The following is a 23,500-nucleotide window of genomic DNA, read 5'->3' as shown; positions in this document are numbered from 1 at the left end:
ACACTTGTTTTGTGTCTATGAAAGACAGCATTGTGGAGGTGCCTACGATAAAGAGGTATTGTGCTAGTTGCACCCAAATTCACTTCCTGGTCCAAGTGTCACCTGTCACTACATATCCAGGGCTCTCTCGTGTCTTGGCCCTGCACCTCCTCTGTCTAACCTGTTGGGGGCAGTAGAGGCTGACTGACTGGCTGGAGCCACTGGCTTCACACCTAGCCACAGCAGCCGTGGGGCTTGGAGCGGCATCACACACACTGCTAGCCACTTGATACAGAGAGCATCTTTCTTTCGTCTCCTGAGCTGCTACTTGATAACTCTGCCCCCTGGAGAGCTTGGAGGAAGGAGGGGAGGGGGGGGGCAAACCAGACTGGAGAGGGAGGATAATGGCATGACATCAGTGTCATCGTTAACCAAATGGGGCCGTAAACAATGGGAGGACATATGCTGTTCAGTGAATGGCTGCTAGCACGAGGCACACCCAAAGGAGCCTTGACAGTTAGGTGTAACATTCTGGGAATAGAGCACCGATGTAGAGAGAAAGAATAGAGTTTTCCCGGGAGGGTCAGGGGGGTTTGCCTCCACAGGTATCAGTTACCGAAGCACCTCAAGCACTGAGGAGAGTCAAAGAGGATTTCAATTAGGGAGAAAGATGGGAAAGGAGCACAACAAAAAGGCAGGGAAAGGAACAGCAGGGGGAGGGTCAAAAATTCATACATCATAGTGGAGAAGTACCTCCTACCATGAGGTGTGCGTGGCAAGTCCCCACAGCCAAGCCCCACATGACGGGAGTTTGTTTTCTTTCTCCAGCTCTTAAGAGGGGAAAATGAGCTAGCTAATCCCCCTGTACATTGTCGGGCCCTTTGCCCCAGGGGTGAAGAGCAGGTGAGAGGTGCTGAGTTAAGCGCTGTTGGTGTTTGTATGAAAAACATACACAAAATGAGTGTACACATACTTGTGAGCACAATCACACTTAAAATCAAAGCATGCAGCTCTACATGTCTGCTTTGCAAACCTCTAAACAGATCAGTGTGTGTTGAAATAGTCAGGAGACATCACCTCAGCCACTGCTGGGTGTCAACCGCGTCGCCTCTAGTCTGTGACACAAATAAACCTGGAGGCGAAAGACACACTGTTATCCTCGGAGTTCCCTGCCTGCTGGTGTCTCCTTCACTGGCAACGGCCTGGTTTGGCCTGGCCTCGGTTTATCTCGGGAGGAGACTGCTGGTCTGTCTGGCACAGGGCCCACGCAGGGGGAAACAATAACACTAAAAGCGGACCTCTTTCAGATGACTAGAATACACACAAGACAAATGTTTCTCCCGCTCTGTCATTCTGTAATGCTCCCTTCTGTTTCCGCTCGCTCTTTGGGTCAGAAATGACTCACCCACAAGTAAAAAGCCTCCACTCGACTACAGCTCGTGCTTATTTTGACTCATACTTCAAGAGAAGATCAATATTTGCACAGATCTATGGGAGGGAAAACAATAGTGATCTGGCCTCCACCAGCTCTGTCTGTTAATGGTCTGTTTACTGAGACAGACGGGATAATGGCCTGGGTGGAGGCTGGCGGAGAATCACATGGTGGCCACACTCCACTCTGTTTCTGATCTAGTTAGTAACAAGAAGAGTAAGCTCCTACAGTACAAGGAGCTGAGTACCGAAGCAAGGTGGAGGCTATATCCTGTGAATAAAGATGGTGCATCCAGTTGACACAGGCAGGTTTGCAAGTCAAATACCTGGACTGGAACCTCCACACTTTAATAATGCCTGCACTCTCTTTTGGCTATGCAAATTTTAAATCTGTGAGCCCCACAGCCGCAGTGAAGCTTTTAGATCCAAGCTATGGAAACACTTAAATGGTCAGAGAAGCACTGCGCTCAACTCTATAGTTACTGGCTATGCTGGATCTAGTAACACAGGACACTGGCACGTGCATTGAGAGTGAAGTGTGGAAGAATGCAGGATATCAGATATCTTAGAAACCAGGTTCAACTTTAGGTTTTGGTTATGGTGGCAACCCCAAAGTATTTGAGGGAAAGCCTTTCTGTTACACAAGAGCCAAATAAACCATTTTCCCTCAAATGGTACTATTTGGCAACGTCACGGAGTATTTTAATTAGCTGAATGAGAGACAAATATGTGCCTTGAGACATTATCTAATAGTAGTAAAAGTAGATCAAAGACTACTGCTCTTGAGGGAGTTCATCCGAGGTCATGCTAACCGGCGCCTCAGTCTCCAGCTCATAACTTCAAGCATCAAAGCTGTGGTGGTGGTGTGTGTGAGAGAGTGCGTGACTATTTGAGGCCAAGAATACGAGACCCGTCTCTCCACGGTGCCATCACTCTGCTCCTGTCAGTCTCAGCGCTCTGACGTCCCGGTGCTGCACCTCATGTCCCCCGTGGTCAGTGACCTCTGATCCCCCACCCCCCCGGCCCTTCCAGGCCCGTCAGGCCCATCAGATGGATCTGCGCCCTGCAGGGATCACACAGCCTGGGATAACTGGAAAAGCTATTCATGGCCGTTTTGCTAGAGATTCCCCTGGAGCGGCTGTTCTCTGCATATTGAGTGAAAAAGAAGAATATCACGGCTGACTTGCACTTTCATCACAGAGCGAGAAGGGAAAGCAGGGGAAGGAAAGAATGATTTGTATGCAATTTAAACCTCATATACTCTAATTTAGTGATGGCAGAAATGGCTTCAAGAGTACTCTATGGACCATGTTTAGTGGTCCTGCTAACTCCTGGAGCCAAATCCAGGGTCAGTGGTAGTGCTCTTGGCCAGCCAGGCCAGGGCTGGAAAGATGGAGAGCTCAGACCTGGAGTCAGGCCAACCAGGCGGGGAGAGGCTAGCAAAGCTGGCTGCCAGGAACTGAGGGTGCTGTGATGGCACCACTGACTATTCTAGATATCTCCCTCCCACCAAAGCACTTAACATGCAGTATAAGCCAACACACAAACAAACAAACAGATACACACTCCATTCATATAAACACGCAGACGCCAAGGGATGCTCGCAAAGCTGAAGAACACCGGCAGGAGGAGAGCATCACTCAAAGACCCATTAACCCCTGGCTCCAAACCAGAACAGTGAGCAGGCGTCCTTTAAGTACAAGTAGCTAGTATGATTGTGTGTGTGTGTGATTTAGTGATTTATGTATTACTTCTGTGAGACTGTGTACATACATATGTCCATAAAAACAGTAACTTTACATAAATACTTTGGGGCGGTATCCAGGGAATGAAAACAAGTGGGTGTGCTTTGTGTTTTGAAGGTCACAGTTAACTACTCATCGCTATTTAACCCTTTAGGTAGTTACTAGTTGTCTGTTTGGTGAGAGAAAGTGCTCTGAGGTTTACTTCCTCCTGCAGAGAAGTGCATCCCCAGGAGACGAGCTCCAGACTAAACACTCTGCACATTCAGCTGCTCCCCTTCACCCCGCCGACAAAAGACGATGCTTGACAAGCGCTCCCAGCAGAAAACCTCACTTTTTCCACCAATTATAGAAAGCAATGCAGAGCGGGGGAGGAGGCAAAACTTCATAATATTATACACACTGGCATTTGGCGCAGTGCATTGAGCAACCCCTGTCAGAGAGAGATGGGCTAATTTCGGGGCGACCGGTGCCAACACAAACAACTGTTCTGGCTAGCTTTCATTGTCAGCACTTGAGGTTTTAGTCGAATTTTTCGACGCTCCGCAGCCAATTTCTCTTTCCCCTATTTTTCCCCCCGTATGATTTGTCCTTGTCCAACATCCCAGTCAGTCTTTCATCGCCTACGCAGCCAGAGCTTAAAAAGCATTCTTGTAGAAAACAAATTCAAACCCAGATGCTCATCTTAACACAAAAACAAAAACAAAAATGGAACATATATTTGTCTTTTAGGTCTTCAGCGTGTTCTTAAACACAGACCCGTTTTACTTTAATGCATGACTTCTTCATTGGTGCTGTAAGTTTATATGTATGCAAGTGCTTCCATTCAGGTTATGTCCATCAGCAGGCGCAGGGATGGCGTCAGGAGGCGAGAGTTAAAACAGCTACCGCTTCGGTCTCTCTGCGCTGAGATTCATATCGCAGCCATGTCAACGTAAACATCATATGTTTCTGTTTGTGCCTCCAAAGCAGTATTTACTTCTGCTTTGATTTTGATTATTACATGCTTTTACTGTTCAACATAAAAGCAAGGAGCCATGGCAGGACATTTGGAGCACAGCCTGTAATGTTACATTTATAGTCAAACTCGTAATTCTAACGGCTCACGCATGGTTCTGGGTATGTGCCAGTCAACGGGATGGACAGCTCTATACTGCTACTATAGAAACTTCACACAGTTGGGGTCTTATCCTCTGTGGCAAATCATACGCACCTATGCACATCAGGGGAGGAGCATTCAGTTATGTATGTGTGTGTGTGAAGGGGACGATAGATGTTGAGGTGGAAGCTGAATGGGCACTTTTGGAGGCCCCTGTTGCCTGAACATGCAGCCTTTACGCTGCTCCAGTATTGAGGCAGCTGTCTTTAATATAAGCGCTCAGCTCAGCCCATATTTATTCAGGTACAGCTGACAGAGAGGCAGAGACAGTGAAAGAGGCGTGGCCCTTCTTTTTCCTGGCAGCCGTGCAGCACTCCTGCGGTTTTTTGGGGGGCAAAGGGACAAGGCGAAAAAGACAGAGACAGAGGGAGAAGGAGAGCGGCAAACAAGGAAAAGACTGAGTTGAAATAAAAAGCACGGCTCCAGTCAGTCCTGTGTTGACTGGACATCCTGTGCATGAGTCCAGCCCTAGAGGCCCCCGGGGGCCACCAGGGAGGGGGTGTGTGAGCTCAACTCTCCAGTCTCACTTGATGGCTGTGTCCAAGACAAATCACCAATGGTGCTGCTGTCACCGTGGGCCTTGACCAAGACAAACAGCCCTGTTTTAAAATAAGTACCTGCCCCCTCGCAGCCCCTTTCACCTCATCCACACTCAGGCACATCCATATCTCCTCACACGTTCAGCCATATTCCCTTCACAGGTCATAGACCCACGGCTGTAGTCCAGTGTCTACACCTGGGGACTCACTTTTCACCCTCTCAATGCTGTCTGCATTCTCTCCCCATTGCACACACACTTGTGAATATTTACCACATCACACACGTTCCATTGTGGCCAAAATGCTAGGACTGCAATAACGAGGGTGAGTGTGAGTGTGTATGACACAAAATGTGCAGCAGGTTTAAGGGACACCGTCTGTATGCATGTGTATGTGTATCTGAGCCTGCATGCATGCACAAAACCTCAAACTTAAGCTGAATCACAAACTGCCAACTGCGCAGAAGTGTCAGCACTATTCCTTGCTTTTACTTAACAACACGTTGCATCTTGGGAGTTGTGGTTTGTCTGAGGGGGCCTGTCTGTGTCGCTGCCTGCAGCCTGCACCAGTGGGACTGGTGTTCCTCACTGAACTGAACCTCATTTATCTCTGTGGCAGAGCCCTTCCTCTCCAGCATAGGTCCTCCTGGACCCCTGAACTGCTGACACCGGGCCCCCCCTCTCCCCTCCTCTTCCTCCCTCCTCTGAGCTCCAGCATGCGGCAAAAATTGTGAGATGTGTTTCATCTGCATATTGATCAGCCTGGCCAAAAGTAGGACCTCAGCACTTCACTGAATACATAATGTAAATAAGTACCAGTTATTCTGCTTAAACTCTCACACAAACCCTTTAAGGAGGACGTTTCACCTTAAGTAGGTGATTTTCCAGGTAATTAGGGAAAAGTGACTGTGCAACATAACTCAATAGCAACTTTTGTCTGAAGAATAAAGAAAGAATAAACTAAAAATCCCTTGTCCTAAACATGCTGACATTATGTCCAAACACATCTCAGCCAAATGAAGGTTATTGTGAGGTTGAGGCAGTGCTGAAAGTCAATGAGCTCGCCCAAAAAGAATATGACCCCGTTTTGCTCCTGTCACCCAATAAAAGCGGGCCGTTCTCAGTGTGTGGGCAGGCTTTAGTGCCAGCCAGTTGCAGTGCAGATGGCTGGGCGCTGGGCTGTCTGATGGATCGCTTACATTCGGCGAGGACTGGACCAATGGCGTCGTGGATTGATTGGCCCAAAGGGGCCGTCGGGGAAAGCACTTCCTGTGTGTGTTAATGGACGCTCCTGCAGAGGCACTGTGGCTGCTTGTGGCAGGGTGATGGTTGTTACTCTCTCTCCCTCTCTCTCTCTCCCAGCCTTCCTCCTCCTCATTTGCTTTCTCTCTCTCAGTTAATCAGAGGAGAGTCAAGTGAGACGAGCCAGGCTTCCCAAGCAGACAGACTTTCCAGCAGTTTTCTAACCCTACATCAAAACCTTTACAAAACACCACTTTAGCTTTGTGTAGAATTACAAAACTCCACGATTAAAGGTAATCACACTTTCCACTTTATTTAACCCGTCCCAATGTATCCTATACTTTCCCAGAAAGGAACTCTAAATAGATTGGAAGGTCCTTGGAAAGACTTTTAGATTTGGTATTCGGTTGGTATATTTTTAAATTAATAAATCCTGATGAACTAATATTAGTAGTGAAAGAAGTTTTTAGATCCCTTCCTATTAATACCACACTTAAAAAAACACTCCACTACAAGTAAAAGTCCTGTAATCAAAAACGTACTTAAGTGAAACTGTGTTGATGTAATCAGCTAAATGTACTTTAACTTTCAACAGTAAGCTGACACATAATGCAGTGTTTTACTGTTATCTGATGTTTAAGGTTTAATATTACGGCTTCATTAATGTGTATATTGCACTTTACTTTTGTAGATGTTTATGGTCAAGCTTTTTTTAACTACTTATTATACTGTTGGGTAGTTGTATCCACAGGGATGCATTTATAAGGTAGCATTGCTGTCCTGTGAGAACCACAAAAATCTAAAAAGAAATCTTTTCATGAACAGCCCGTTAGATATCTGCCTCTGAGATATAGTAAAGTGTAAAGTTGTAAAAAACTGGAAGTACCTCAAAAACTTGTACTTAAGTAGAGAACTTGAGAGAATACTTCCTTTTGTTCTATTACGGACTACTATTCTAAATCATTTCGTTGGAGGTTGGCTGAAATTTTACCTGACAGCAGTTCTTTCAGTAAAATTTCAATGGAAATCAACAGCTGCTTATTTACTTTGTATGACATAATATTCTCAGCAGTCTCAGAACTTGTCTGTTTTCTCTTGAACCTACTCGGCACCACACTATGCAGTTCTTTCCAAAGAAGAAATTATGGACCCATCATTGTTTATTTTTTCTGTCACTTAACCTGACAAATAATCTCTAAGTGAAATTAAAACTCAGTGTATAGACCCATCCCTGGCTAGAGCGAACATGTGAACATGGGTGTGTAATAATTTTGTACCCGAGTCGGCCCAGCTGCTCCAGTTCAGGCACTTGAGGTCCAAACGTTTCAACTGGAAGAGGTTTGTAGTGGTACAGAACTTCCTCTATCTTGGGCACAGCTTGGAGAGACACCGTCTGACGCTAAGAACAAAAAGAAGACAGAGAAAGACGACATTCAATACAGGACAATAATCTCCATTGTTTTAGTTTAGTATGAACAAGAAAAAGGTTGGCTGAGGCACAACCAAGATGACACAAACGGAAAAAACTATTTGGAAATAGCTTAATGTCAATCAAAGTGCGCCTTTAACAACCACCAGTTCTTGACCAACTGGTTTGGAAAAGGGAATTTTGTCTGAAGGCATTTTCATTTTTCCACACACACTGCTGCTCTGATCTAGAAACCTAACTAGGACAATGACTGAGCATGTTTTTTAATGTTCAACAACACTTTGTTGGCAACTCAACAACTATGACTGATGGAAGTCTGATTAAGAAGAAATTCACATCATGCTGGAGAACTGTGGTTGGGTTAAAGAGGAAATATGATTCCTGAAGTGTACATAGAACATTCTTATCTGCCAGGGCCTCAACTTACAATTACTGTCATTGCTGGGAAGTCTGTAGGGTATTTTTGTAACTGATTGATTAATTAATTAGGAAATATTCACTCTCAAGAAAATGAAAACAAAGACTCAAACTGATTCAAAATATTCGGCAATACATTTAAAAGTTGAAAATTAAATAGACTGAATCATCCTAGCTCTAATAGCTGCTATCAGTGCTATTATAAGTGTGTAAAAAAAGTGCTTTGTTATTGTTATTTGCAACTTCTTCCCATGGATTCACCTAAAAACATCATCGATCCAGTGTGGGTGAATCTGAATGTAAATGAAATTAGGCAAATCCTCAGGATCGTTAACTTACAAATGTTACACTGCAGAACCTCCAACAATCATAAAATCTGCACTGTCAAACTGCCAACTGTAGTCTGATTTATAAAAAAAAGTCTTGTTAGACACATAATACTCCAAGTTGAGATCTCAGTCTGGCTACGCTGTCTCCTAATGGTCTTGACCGTGGTGATCGAGTGAGAAACCTGATACCTCTTAAGGACACTGTAGAATTATTCGATTTGGGGCTCTGCCATCAAAGGGGAATTTCCACAGAGCGTCACACCACAGTGTTTTCTCCAGCATTAGAAAAGTAATGCGACTCAGAAGACGAGCCAGAGTCACGAAATAAACCTGGAATTAAAAAGATGATGTCTAAACAAACAGACTATTTTAGAGAGGAGCTGAGAATCTTAGAGACAAGAAAAGATAAAAAGATAAGGGAGAGAGCAAAGAAAAGAGAAGTGGGGGGAGTATAAACAACAGAACACAGAGGGGAGCTGATGAAAACCAAACTAAACGAGTAACATGTGCCCCGCGGCCTCAGACTGCCCGCCCTCACACAGGCTTTGGCCCATGCAAGCGGGCCTACAGGGAAAGAACGCAGCCAACACTGAGCTGGAAGTTACAAAAGAACCAAGTGATGCACACTGAGACAGCAATAGATGCAGAGTTCCTTTGCCAAACATAACATAGTGGTAATTGGCCTGACTGGGCCAGCATGTAGGACAGTTCGAAGACAAAACAATAACCACCCACACTAGGAAAACTCATATTACTCTCTCACAATGTTGTATTAATTAATATTTGGGATTTATTTTGTGATGGACATTTCATTTTCTTCAAAGTGCCTCCACAACTTCAACTTGAGCGTGCCAACTTCTTCATGACATAAATTTGTCTCTTCAGAGATTTAACGCGGTTAATGCAGAATGACTTACTGTTTAAAATCTCTAGTTGCATCAGTACATTGTAGGCAATGTATCAAAGACTTATATGTCAAAATTGACACCTGAATTCACTGTACTGGCACAAAAAACAAGTTCCTGATTGAGTATTTGATCCATAAACGTATTTTTCAGAAGATGTAATACATAATATGTTTGTTTGTTTGTTTTGTTTATTTTGATAGGGACAGAGCACGTTAACATCAGTCATCAGCGTAATAATAAAATAAGTAAAAAGGCTCGATTTTAGCAAAAATTCTAATTTACATTCCCAGGTAACAAAAACTGTTCCATTACAACAATATACAGACACAAATACACATAGGTATAGGACAATATGAAAATTTCACATCACGATTATCCAACATAATTGTGATTCACGATAGTACCCCAATTATCCTCAAAATATTCTTAAAAAACTTTAAAAAAAAAAACCTAAAATGGCACCAAAATATACTGGAATCATTTTAACCTTACGCTTTGTCACAGAACAAATTACATCACAGATAGAGTACACTCTCTCTTAAGTGAAAAGAAATTGAATAATCTTAATTAAGCAATCATAAACATAAGGTTTTCCTGCACTAATAAGGGAAAAGTAAATGTCGGTTAGATCGTCGCCCTGTCGTTCTTTAGTTTGGAATCAGTAGTATTTACACGCATCCGATTTAACAGTTTTTTGTGGGTTAAACAATGTCAAGCCATCGGGACAGGCTAACAGAACTGAAAATAATATGGGACTGTACATATAGCAAGCTGGACGGCTTTATCAAGTCAAGTTATCTTGATTCAAGATTATCCCGATGATAGAATTCAGCTTATTCTGAGTGTTTTTATCGCGATCCATGATAAAGACTTTTATTGTCCTATCCCTATACACAAAATCCAAGTAAAAAAGAGTGATCACTGTACTGCTTTGCCTTACGCCATGAGTTTAAGATGAGTCCTGTGTCAACATCTATTAATATAGCAATTTAAAATGGCATATACTGTGATAAAGAGTTCATCCATATCATGCGCTTTCATTTCCCAAAATGACACATAACTACCTTAACAGAACAAGTCTGAACCTGCATTCAGCCATGGTTTACACATGCAGGTGGCCTTATATTGACAGCGAGTGTGAGAGGGTTTTTCCAGTGAAGAAATAGAGAGATGAGCTCAACTTACACAAGAAGTCTTTTTGCAAGACTTGTTTACCTGGTAAAATAGCATGCATTGTTCTTTTCTAAGATTCATTGATTTATTTGTATGTTATGAATCAAATAATATCAGTACCATCAAATTCTTGCTGTGACATTTATCTGTGCTTGGTCAGCTGCTGTATCCAAAATAATTAGAAAAGAAATTGTGAAACATATACATATATTTTTCGTTTAAAACACAAAACACTGGAAAAATGCTTCTCTGTGGTTCTCACTCCACCTTTAACCCCAAGGTGCCAGTGATCCCCTATCCTGTCCCGTCCACTCATCCAACACAGTGGAGCCCCACCACAGCCTAATGAAACCCAGACCAACCAACCCAAACCCAGTCACTCTCCCTCACTTTCACACTCCTTCAGTCGCTCCATCCATCTTCTTTCGGACTTTCAGCACTGTTTAACTCCCCTACTGCGCCAATCAAAGAGACGCAATGGGACGAAGGGGTGGAGGGAGAAGCAGAAGAAGAAGAAGTCTACAGCGGCAGAGAAGTGGAGAAAGAGAGCGGCAAATTGGGAGCTGCAGATAGCTAAAGGGCAGTAAATCTGATTTTTTTTTTTTTTTTAAGCGACAGACAGAACAGAGCCAACCCCCAGTCTGGAGAAATTTCTGTTGCATTCCTCTGCAAGGGCACCTTGAAAACTGGCAGAGACACATCATCACGAACAAACACAGCATAAGACATGCATACACAAGAACTACCTTTGCTCTCCTGAATACATTTCCAACAATATGTGTAAATTATTGATTTATTGTATTTTTAAACTGCTTTGATACAGGATAAGCTGTCCATCAAATGCAGAGCTGTGCCCTCTCAGGCCTGCTCTGCCCTCCACCTAATAATAATGCTGAAACGTTCAATCATGAACTCATCACGTCCTATTAAAAGCTTGTGTGAATTACAACATGTGAATGAATGTTGTTTTCCAAATCCTCCAGTGAAGGAAAGGACCAGAAGGGGAGAGAGTGGGACCTCTAGCCAGGCCCAGCAGAGCAGAAACGTCTTAGGGACCAGGGGCCATTGGAACAACACCACTGAAAGAGCCAACACAAACATCTGCTTTTAACATCAAGGAGGCCCCATCTTACTACCTACACAACATTATGTGCGCCCTCGTGACGCTTTCAAGTTTGTGTATAACTGGTATTAAAGACTCATATAATACCCCTGTGACACTAAAATGAAACTCTGGGGGCCATCAATCTTAATAAAACCGCAGGGGAGGATGATTTGAGGAAATCACCATCGCGCCAGAGGGAGTAGTCCTCCTTCTCCTGGTCTCATGATCCTCCTACCCTAGGTCCAGATTGTGATAGTGATCTACTACTACCAGCTTCAGTTTCTAGGAGAGGAACCATCCTTAAAGGTCAAGCAAAGCCAGCACTGGTGCCTGTCCTCATCTCGCGGTGGGGACAGGTGTGCTGGCTTGCAAAACTGTGAAGCACTCTATGCCTCCGGGAGGAGGACGAGGCCGAATTCAGCTCGTGATGTGCCGTCACGTTACACGTTACTTAACTCTGCTGTCCATATTAACAGAACCATCTGGGAAAGCAACAGGATTAACCCATCTGACAGAGTGATATGGCAGACATTTGGTGTGACTTTTATGTGACAGGGGTCTCATAAAAGTCACATTACTTTCAAGGTATGAGAGGTCTGCCCCCCAAGGCATAGCGCAGAGTGCACCCAAGTCCACATAAAAAACAAGAGACGGATGGGGTGTTTGTCAGAGGTGCTGCTAGACTTTGAAAGAAACGTATTAACAACTTTTATTTATTTTTTACTTAATTCTTAAAGCTTACTTTAATATAGAGTAATTGCTTAATAATTTACTTGGCCATTCTGCGATATCACCAATATTTTAATGATTTGTGCAGTCCTACTTTTATAGATGTTTTAACGCCACACTGTTTATTTTATTATACCAATGATCATCGAGTATTACTTCTATATTACTATAGAGTTGTCACAATACTGGAAATTTCTAACTTAGACACATTACCCTGAAAAAAACTGATATTCAATACCACAAGTAAAATTTGACACTAAATTGAGATATATTCACTTAGATTATTGTTAAAAGATTAGTATAACAAAGCTTTTGTACTGTGTGTAAAAAACAGCATCCAAGTTCATTTACTTACTTTCTGAAGGAGGCAGGGTTATGTAGGCACTCAGCTGTGCACATGTCTACTCACTGTCGAAAAGGAGAGCGATGAATCGCAGCTAGTACTGGTGTAACGATACCGCAGAAATTAGTATTGAAACTGTTTCAAATTTTCAGAAAAGATACGTATCGATATTTGATATTTTTTCAACACTATTTTACTATTACTTCTATGCTCTTGCCATTTGAATTTTGTTAAAGATAAAAAGTACTATTTGGTCATGGAAAAGGTGTTCACAATGCCAGTTTTGATCTAAAGCTCATCGTTCAATGGCTCCAATCATGGGTCACCACTAAGAATGCCAGCAGAAACACGTGCTGCACACACACACTGCACGATCATCGGCACTCTCCAGGCCCCCCATCTCTCCTGACTTTGCAGCTCAGCAGGACACATCAAGGTCGCTGAGAGACTAACCTCTCCATCAGCACCTTCCCACCACATTCACACACACGCACACACACACGCACACACACGCACACACACACACACACACACACACACACACACACACACACACACACACACACACACACACACACACACACACACACACACACACACACACAAAAACAGACGTATTTGCTTGACTCCCAAAAGGTTTGGGGAGCCAACACTAGCTGAAGCAGAGATCCAAAGGCAGTGAGGCCCTTGTCACTAATGTATAAAAGTGACAATGGGAACAATGGAAAGGTAAACAGTGGCAGGGATTGTATAGGGGATGCAATTAATACGGCTAGCTAGGGGCCAGCCTAGTGCCAGCCCATCCTGAGGCCTCACTTCCACCTTCTGCCCTGGCACTGCCAGCGCTTCTGTATGGATAAAGAGCTTTGGGCTGCCCACTGGCGCACTGAGCAGCAAGTAGCAAGTGTAAAAGCTGCTGCCCACTCAGTGCCTCCCCTCGCCTTACAAGTTTAAATATAACTGCCTGACCAGTGGCAGCTGCCCCAGCGTAAAGCCCCTAAAGCTGACAACTCCTTTTTTTCCGCGGGACTGGGCTGGCCTGCCCGTGGGCAAGGGTTGCTGAGGCCAACCTAAACAGGGCCAAGCCAGCGGCAGGGGCAGAGGTGTGGATGCCCACATGTGCTGGTGCCAATCAGGGCTTGCGGGTTCTCTTTACCCCTTGAGCTGCCCCCTGCCCCCTAAGCCCCTGCCCACAGCTATCAAACTAAATGCCAGCAATCCCAAAAAAGTAAAAAGGGAAAGTGCAAAGGGTTACACCCTATACCCATAAAATCCACCATCAATGATTTACACGTCAAAATGTATGAACAGCAAGACTTTTACCTATATGACGACACAAATATCTGCCAGAAGGGTGCGAATAAAGGAAATGAAAATAATACTGAAGATAGTGAAAGAGTGAGTGGGTGTTGGGGGAGTACACAGTGACAGCCTCCAAGGCAGAACAGGTTAGGCCAGTCTGCCAGAGCAAAGGAAAGCAGAGCTGAACCTGTGCTGACGATTACGTCTACCGAGCAGAGGTCATCGTAGAGGACAACTTAACCGAGTAAATCAGGCCTGAGCAAACAAGTTCACAGCATGAGTGTGTGTGTGTGTGTGTGTGCGTGCGTGCGCGTGTGCGTGTGCACTTGTGTCGGTGTTTTCTGTGGTAGTCGGATCCCAGCGCCTAAGTGTAGAATGGAATCAAGCCAGAGAGAACCCGGGGTTATTTCTGCCAGCTACACATCTATGTTTAGGGATAAACTTTACACCCACATTTGTCTGTGTGAGTTGCACTTTGTTTATCTGTGCCTCCTGCTTTCATTAGGTGCCCATGCCGGCCTCGTCAGGTATGTCAGCTGCTACTGCCGCCTGTGAGGAGTGGATCTGGCCCCAGCATTGCTGGAACCTTGGACCTTTCATTTAAGATGGCGCTGAAAGCTGCTCCAAGGTGGAGAGATTCCCCATCGGTCAACCACTTTCAGGAATGGGACACTGTGGCAGCTGAGGACAATCCCCAACCTCACACAAACGCTTATAATACCTTAACACAAACAAACACAGCAACTACGCTTAAATATCAAAACTAATAACACACAATTAGTCATGCGATGCTTAAATCAAATATAATTTACATACAAATTACCAACTCAGGTCCATGTTTTCCTCTGAGCAGGTGCCAAGCCTGATGGCACTGAAGTTGGTCTTATGTGTCAGACAACAACAAGCAACCTGTTTAAACAGTGAATAGTGGCCTCCCTCCCACACAGAGAGACTCTTTTGATATCAGCGGACGTCTATTTTAGAAAGACACTTTATTCTTCAAAGGATGTTTACTCAGACTGGGTATGGGGAGTGTGCATTTGCGTGTATGTGTGTGTGCACGCATCCGCACACGAGTATGTGTGTCTGGGTTCAATAGAATGCCTACAAAGTAAGGGATTAGTGAGTGATCCCAGACCATTCCTCAGGCAAGACCAGGCCCATCCCACCTCACATCACACCTGGACCGACACTACTTTCCCTCAGGATCGGCTAAATTTCCTCAAGCATCCATTCGACAACAAGTTAACACACAACTGCAATAGCCGGGATCAGGGTTGGAGTCCCCTTCACCTACTCCTGGAAGATCACCCGGGCAAAAGAGTAGTGCCAGAATGGCTGAGATGTTCCCTTGCATGTTCCCAGTAAACAACATGACACAGCTAGAGGCGACATTAGATCACTCTTTAAATAAAGATGGCAGTCATTGGGAAGCTGATGAAGAATTGGCATCCTCACATTCCACGGATATGTCATTCCACCATTGACGGCTCACCTTGGCCCAGGGTGAAGCAGCTGGCTGAAGTGCTGGTGGGGCAGGTGGTGGTGGGAGTGGGTGGGGGTTGTTAGGGAAACTGTGAATTTCTGCCTGTGACCGGTGAACTTGTACATCACCAAAAACATCCAGATGAGAAAACAAAAGGGTCATGAATCAGCCTCCTGCCCATTCATCACTGTCACACATGGTTTCTCCTTTGTGCGCATGCTTCACAACAAAGTATCCACAATGAGGCCTCTATTGACGCATATTATGAGTGATATTCAGTTATTTGTTAAGTGGAAACTGTGATCAAAACTGTTATCACAATTTCCAAAACAACAAAAGTGGCATTGCCAAATTGCTTGTTTTTCCTGACCATCAGTAAAAAACAAAACAAAAAAGATCCGTCCACAATGAACAAAAAATAGAGAAAAAAATAGTGAGTGTTTGTCATGGAAGTCTAAAGAGGAGCATTACTTCTGGCTGTGCTAATAAATTGCACTTAAAGGGAGCAACAGTGTGCTGACTTTTATCATGCTTTTCATGTTTGGCCAAGTAGGGGGAGGTCAACCTCAAGTGAGCCTGGGGCAAAGCTGTTGCTAACTTATGGCTAACCTTATTCACTTTAGTCAGTGGGTTGCAGACAAGACAAGGCTTCGCTTGGGTCTTGAGGATCTGCAGTATTTATTTGCGACAAATAACCTAAACTATGGACCCTCTGCAGTGCTAACTCACCTCTATAACATTATCATAAACCTCTTACTCTTACAACATGTTAGATAATTTAAGTACACAACATAAAATGTAAAACAAGAGTTAAGTCATTTTCAGACATTTTAATGCTGAAATGGTATATGTTTAATCTTTAATGAGTTTATATTTAAGCACTTATTAATACTGTTATCGTCAGGAAAACCACAAATCAGCTTCAATGCAGATACAAACCTATCGTGAAAATGTGGCCCAGTTTTAGAAATGTGTTTTTACATTTGCCTCCCCTAATTTCTTCTGAAGAAAAACTGAAACCCTGCTTGGAACAAGGGACCACAACCTAGCAGATAAATGAATTCCAGCAATCTGCAGGAATCCACCGCTCTGTGCTGAAACCCCACCAAGTCAAACAGGAGTCATTCTTATGGACTCTGAGGTGAAGGGAAATCCAAACCCACACATTCCCCCGACTCAAGTCTCTCAGTCCAAAACACAGCAGATGCATGGCGAGAGCTCTGCTCCACCAACAGGAGCTCAGGGACGGGAGGATGAAGAGAAATGGGAAGAAAGAAGCGAGGAAAAACAGCCATAGAAGAAGCCAAGAGCAACATAATCATGCTGTTTCTCTCTCCATCAGCAAGTTTAACTTCATGCTGTATATCAAGGGGGTGAGAGTCAGAGCACCACATCCTACATTTGGATCAATTCAATGCTTTTCCACTGGTTGTGGATGAGAACGTTGTCTGTTCGGGGTTTAATGAGTAAATGAATGTTTTTGTAAAGTCTCTGATTGTCACTGCGTCAGATAATTTAACCAAGAGCTTTCAAAGAACTACGCCAGTGGAAAACACATTAAAATTGGCAGGATAGGCAAATAAAGATGGGAAGAGAGAGAGTTTGTTTGTACCCGAGTACGTCAAAACTCCACCTTGAGCCTAGGTGAGCACTAAGCAGATATCTCTCCCACGCACCACTGAACTGTGGGAAGACAACCATGTCTCATGAGGGTTGTTGGGTAGGGGGCGGGGGTGATGACACAGCCTATCTCATCTCAGTAAAATGAAAATAAACTACTGAAAACCTGAACGACAGCCAAATGGAAGGTCTCTCCAGACACGGTGAGCACAAAGCTGCTAGCTCAGAGCGGCCAGAGCCCTGAGCCCACATGCTCCCTCTGTGGGTCCCACCATTTGCCCAGAGGAATGTGATGACATGACCGAAGGAGTGAGGGCCTGTTCCCACAATGAAGAGGCACCACACACAGAGGAACATCCTCCCTTTGAAGGTTTTGACTGTTATCATCACTCTATCGTCAACAAACATGCCACATGAAGTTTAAATTAGCACTGAACTAAAATCACACCAAGGCCATGACTGTACAGACCCACCTGTCCACCAGTGGATAGAGGTATACAACCCTGTGACCTTAACCTGCATGGGCTCATTGTAAATCTAGTAGCCATTTGTTATTTATGGTACATACAGCTTCTTTAAGCTCTCTTCTTACACTGTGCTCACCCTGCTTTCACCTGAAGCAGGATAGCCCAGTCTGACAGAGGGGCCTCATTCAAATGCATGAGGGGGCTACATTTTTTGTACATGACCTGTTAATGCAGTGAGGGTTTCAATGCATAGCCAAACTTTTGAACATAACTGGTAGATAAATATAATATATTAACTCTACTTAGAATGTTTATTTCAAGATTGTCACAGCGAACAATTTTAATAAATGCTGCCCTCATAACTTTCCCCAGTTCTTAAATTCTAACTAATATGTTCATTCAGGGTTGTTTTCAGTCTGAAAGGCCACTAAAAAAACAAAAGCAGCTGTATCCTCTGTTCACACATACAGACTCAAGAGATGCGCCAGATAGCATTTATTGTGAAATCAAACCTCAAAAAACACCCGGCACCAAGTTTTTGCATCACAGTTTGTGTGTGCACAAAACTGCATAATGCCTTGTCATCCACTGGATAGTTGATACCGTGGCTAGAACTGGTTTTCCGACTTGTTGTACCTGAATATGGTCAACTCAACTTCCCACTTCCAAGCGAGATGTAATGCCCAATAGTTGCCCAGTGGCGCAACTTTAAGAGGCTGAGAGAGCCTTCAACTTCGACTTCATTCAAATTTCCTCTGACGAACAGAATCAACAATCAGTCATGGTTGCTTTGAATCCCTCAAAAACTGGAAGCACAGTTGTCTTAACAAGTACTTTAAACAAAAAGGGGGAAAAGTTGATTGTAGCAGCCAACGACTTCCCCATTCACTCACCTTCAACGACCTATTGGGACTTGATTAAGAAAAATCGTGCACGGAAACACATCACTTGGGAAATGCACTACTTCAATGTGTGCTTGTATAGTGGCAGAGGGAGAAAATAGCTGTCCTGTTGGAGCCGAGTACTGACTTGAAGGCTAAAACACACTCACGAGAGGAAGAGAGCCTGTCACTTTAAATCCGTAGGTAAGAGCTAATTTGCCTAAAGCGTTGCACTCACCATATGGATTCCAGTCGAAAACAGATTTGTAGGTTTGACCACTTTGTGCTGATGCTCTATCTCGCTCTCCAGCTGAGCAGCACGGACCTTGTGTTGGGCGAGCAAGATGGTGGCAGGAAGTTGAGACTGCTCCTGGAGAAACAATTGGAGATTTTGGGATTTATGAGAATATCAACGTTAGGTGTGTGTGAAACATGCAACAAAGTGCTTCATCAGGGATGCTTCTGCTTAGCAAAAACTGCTGACACCTGTACATATTGAGAACTTGTCCCTATGTGAGTGTTGTATGTTGAAAAATGATGAGAACACAGGCAGTCAGCCCCCCCCCCCCCCGCACAGATATCCCTGTCTAACTGGATAACCATCAGCATAGGGTTATTTTAGGCTAGCTGCCACATTATTGATGCAAGCCATATTCACAAAACTGTGGCACTGCAGGGGACGCTGCTTCAAGTGCAATGCGCCGCCTTCACCTCCATTAAATGCAAGGTCGGACGTTTCAATTTCTACAGTGGAGTGTTGCCAAGCACAGAGGTCTAAAAACACAAGCTTGGACACGTTGCGCACTGGAGAGGGAGGACATTTTTGATGGGGTGGACAGCAATGGGCAGACTAGAGGTGTCTTAGCATTAAACAATAAACCAAAAGAGATTTAATGGCTTCCAACACTCATAAGTCCCGGTCTGACTGTGAAAATAAACCACTTTCACTTATGTGAGTTGAAGGATAGGCACTTGTGTGAATTTATTTGCTTTATTTGGATGAGATCTTAACATGCTTCTCATTTCACAATGAACCCCGAGGAAAAAATTTAATAAACTCAGGAAAATAACAAAATTTCCCTGCAGATGAATAATGTGAATTCAATGTCTCTAATCGATAAGAACAATAATCAAGAGGAGCATAACAAATTCCCAGTGATATATTTAATTGACTAGTTAACAACTGCTTGAACAAACAGCAACAATGAATCTAAATGTATGTGTTGGTGTATGAGGGCGTGCATGTGTGAGAGCAGGGTTGTACAGATGTCCGAGCTCAGGACAGTTCCCTGAGGGGGGTGAGAGCTCATCTCATCTGCCTACAGTCAACAGGCCCTGTGCCTTAAACAAACAAACACAAGCTTAGCCTGCTATCTGTGATGGTCCTTCAGCAGCCTGCTCTGCAGGAACAATCACTTCCAAAGCCCACAGCTCAACACAATGGAGCCAAGAGGCTTTGGAATCACAGAATGAGAACAATGCAGCCTGCAGCACAATGACTAGTAATAAGCTCTTAATGATCTCACAGCCATGAACCCTCAGGCTGAGGGTGTGTGTGTGTGTGTGTGTGTGTGTGTGTGTATCTGACATGAAACGTCAGTCATAACGTGACTGCTCTTGAGATATGTGGATACAAACACACAAGCAACAAGTGTGAAACTCACCAGTTCATCCAGCAGAGCCTGCTTGTTCTTCCTCTTGGCCTGTAGCTGCCTCTTCTCCTCCTGCAGCACCTCCAGTCTCCGCTGCTCATTGCCCTGCTGCTCGAGCAACAGCAGCTCCTCCAGCTCCTCCTGCTCTCGTGTCTGAGGAGCGGGAAAACAGAGAAAAGGGATGTTGCAAGTACTCACTTCACAACTTTCAGTACAGTGTAGTACCAATGTATCACTGTTAATAAAAGCATTCTGCATGTGTGGGAAAATACATTTGGCACGTACAAGTTTCGCCTTGTTCTTCTGGATGATATCTCTGTTTTCCCTCTGGTACTGCTCCATCCTCAGCTTGGTGTTTTCCACATCAATGTTGTTTGTAAGGTTATACACTACACAGAGAGGACACGACCCAGGGGTAAGGGACCAGTTAACTCCATCAGAAGTGCTTGTCACATATTTGGAAAATTTCAGGAACATTTCCAACATCAGAATGGGGGTTTAAGTCCTAACATTTCTGTAACTTTCCAAAACAGACGATCAAACATTCACACTCACTTTAGCCAGACCAGCTGTTTTGAGATGAGATAAGAGCGAGCAACTGAAATTCTCCATAAGCTCTCTTTCTTGTTCCTTTATTATTCTGTCATTTTTGACAAGTGCAACACTATGTATTTCTTCCAGGAGAGACTGTTCAAAATATGGGTCCAATCTTCTCTCTATGAGTAGTATGCCCACGGCCCTTAAAACCTCTTCAACCCTGGAGACCTTTTTGTGGGTCCATCATAAATTATAGTCAGGGTCCAGAGTTCCAGAGATAACCAATATGTCCAGCTTAAAGACTAGATGAAATAGGCCTTAAAAAAGAGAAAGCTAAAAAAAACACTGATGCAAATCTATGATGTAGACCACAGGAGCTGTTTAGCCTTCTGTCAGTGGCTTAAAAGCCATCAGTGTATTTCAGGAATTAGATACTTGACATTCACATTGGTGTCTGTCCTTCCTGGCCTCACCCTCCCTGTCCCATTTGTCCAATACAATTTACATCGGGGTGACATCACACACTTTTCTAAGCTTTTCTAAGCTCTGGGAACGTTTCGTGAATTCTACAATTTTGTGGTTTTAAATTATTATTTCAAAGAGTGACAGAAGTACTAAAAAACGAAAAATGCTTTTTGGGTTGCAGCATATCCAGCTCTCTTAAAGGTCCATCGTGGGTCATCACTCAGACATGTTAGCACCGGCAGAGCTACTCCCTGATCCATACCCCGGGCTGGCACTAATGCCTGTAAAACATTACCCTGTGCAGCCAGAGTCAAGGAGAAATCATTACACTTCTAAGCATCCCTTTTGCCCTCTGCTTTCAGCCTGAAGCCTCCAAGCTGGTGCTCCTACCTATGTCCTCCACTTGCTCCAGATAGTCATTATAGTCTCTGAGGCTGGAGAAGTCAACATCCCTCTTGTTGTAGCTGCAAAGAAAGAACAGAATGGCTGAAACAAATAGTAAAACCTGATGAAAGCAAATATGCACTGACATTAATAGCCTCCATTAAATCAACCGTTTTATAATACCATGTCTGCATGCTGCCTAATAGACACACATTAGATGTCAATTAAGGGGCTATTAAAGAACAGATGAGAGGGAGAGAGGGAAGGCAGGGAGGGGCTGAGAAGTAAAAACCTGGCAGGGAAAGAGCCTTCCCGTTTGAGCCCCCCTGGGGAGACTCATTGTCTACAAAACAAACAGTGTAATGAGAAAGACAAAGGTGGCTTAAGAAGTGGGAGGAGGCACGAGATGACACATAAACACGCAGAGCCGCACCCCTCCCGCTCCAGGTTCATCCCCCTCACTCACATCTTCAGGACCTTCTTGCGAATCTCCACCTCCTTATCTACGGTCGGGTCTTCGAAGAGCTGCACTCGGAAGTTGCTCTTCCTCAGGGGCGTGTCGCACTGCACGCAGTTACCTGAGCCACGCACGAACAGCATCTCCACACAGTTCTCGCATCTGCATGGGAAAGACGGCGACAAAGCAGAACATGCCTTTAAGCTGAGGTGGATGTTTCCAGAGGTGACCCAAGCTTAAGAGTCAGTGGGTGTCATGTGTGGGTGTATGTGGCTGCCGCAAACACAATTTTCCTTACAGAAAAGCAAATTTGTGTTTCTTCTATGTCTGTAGGTTACCATGAGGCGCAGTGGGTGATAATGGGGCACATGAATATTTCCTCTAAGTGCTCAAAGATGGCTGGAATTATGATTGGAATGTCGATTAGGCTGCCTGCAACGCTCAGACAAGAGGAAATTAGTCTGACACCCCATCAGTGGAGTGTCTGTCTGCACTGGAAAAACATTTGCTTTATTGTTATTTCAACAAACCTCAGTCATTCTGCTACGCTGCATAATATGATAAATCCAGCTCAGTAATTCACTGTGTAGTCTATCATTATAATAATGGACTAGGTCTTACGTTATTTGGGAAAAGCAAAGAAATACAGACGGCAATTGTAGTGTTAGGCTATGTGTATTCCTTACTTCAAATAGCATTTTAAAATGAGCTGTAAATTGTGCTTGAGGCTGTAATTTATTTTATCTATGTAAAGACATTACATATGCAATCCCCAAATTTCTCCCTTTTCTGCCAAAAAAGTTGACATTATCATTCCTGACATGGTGCTTAGATGAAAGGAAGTTGCATTATGGACAAGTTTAAGCCACATTTTAAAATACCATGGAAATGTAGGCAATTATTGATCAAAGTATCAACTGTAAATCTGTTTAATGGTTATGATTACTTTCCAAGACAAAATATGTAGCAGTACAGCACAGTCATGATGACTTTTTCAGATGGTTCCTCATATAAAGCGCCCATGAATCACAATTATGTTCAGTAAAGAGCGCAACTCTTGAACCCGCCACCAATCCTGAAACACGCATCAGAGGATGCTGGAGAATTTTCAGGTAAAGTCCAGGTTCAAACATGAAGGTTTACTTCATGCACCATAGCGACGTGACTCCAATTGCAACTGGCAGACCGACCCGAGGGCACAACCCTGAGCTTAGCCATCAATCACACCTTCATGTAGGTAGGCGTTTACCCATCAGTCACACTCAATGGAGGAGTAGACGCTAAAGACAATGGGAATGTTCCTAAATCTCCCCTGATGGGTTAGAGGGCCTGGATAAACGTTTGCACAGTACACTCTTTTAATTAAGTCTCAGTGGAGCTTTATTTCCACAGGAATTCACCTTCCTGCTTGTGAATCACCTTCACAAAAATGAACAACATCTGGTTTCCAATCTGCTTTTGACAGATTTTATAATAAAATATAGCAAGTTGATGAGAAAAAGCCAGATTTTTCACCATACGTCATTGATGGTATGGTTGAGTCATTTCTTTCCAATGTCAAAGCCTGGGCTTCAGACAGTGGTGTGTAGTCAAAAGCTCTCCGGGGGATGGAGCCTATTAGAACAATCATGGCCGAGTCATCATGCAAGACATTTTGCTTCATCAGCAGGATTGAAAACAAAAAAGCAGTTAAAAGGATAAAGTGCAGAGCCATGGAGTTTGGCT

General features: G+C 43.9%; 1 protein-coding gene across 1 annotated transcript in view; it reads right to left on the bottom strand.

Moving 5' to 3' along the window:
- mnat1 (MNAT1 component of CDK activating kinase) overlaps nucleotides 1-23,500 on the bottom strand; it is a 34,355-nt gene that overhangs the window by 5,376 nt on the left and 5,479 nt on the right. The window contains exons 2-7 of the mRNA XM_030391404.1: nucleotides 21,785-21,937; nucleotides 21,325-21,398; nucleotides 20,218-20,321; nucleotides 19,945-20,085; nucleotides 18,519-18,650; nucleotides 7,369-7,490 (exon numbers count right to left, since the gene is read on the bottom strand). Coding sequence (XP_030247264.1) covers nucleotides 7,369-7,490; nucleotides 18,519-18,650; nucleotides 19,945-20,085; nucleotides 20,218-20,321; nucleotides 21,325-21,398; nucleotides 21,785-21,937 — 726 coding nt within the window. The remainder of the gene's footprint in view (nucleotides 1-7,368; nucleotides 7,491-18,518; nucleotides 18,651-19,944; nucleotides 20,086-20,217; nucleotides 20,322-21,324; nucleotides 21,399-21,784; nucleotides 21,938-23,500) is intronic.

The sequence above is a fragment of the Sparus aurata genome, chromosome 16 (assembly GCF_900880675.1).
Source record: "Sparus aurata chromosome 16, fSpaAur1.1, whole genome shotgun sequence".
NCBI classification, from domain to species: domain Eukaryota; kingdom Metazoa; phylum Chordata; class Actinopteri; order Spariformes; family Sparidae; genus Sparus; species Sparus aurata.
Note: the sequence above shows the minus strand (reverse complement) of the source record. Positions and strands in the feature narration are given on the sequence as shown.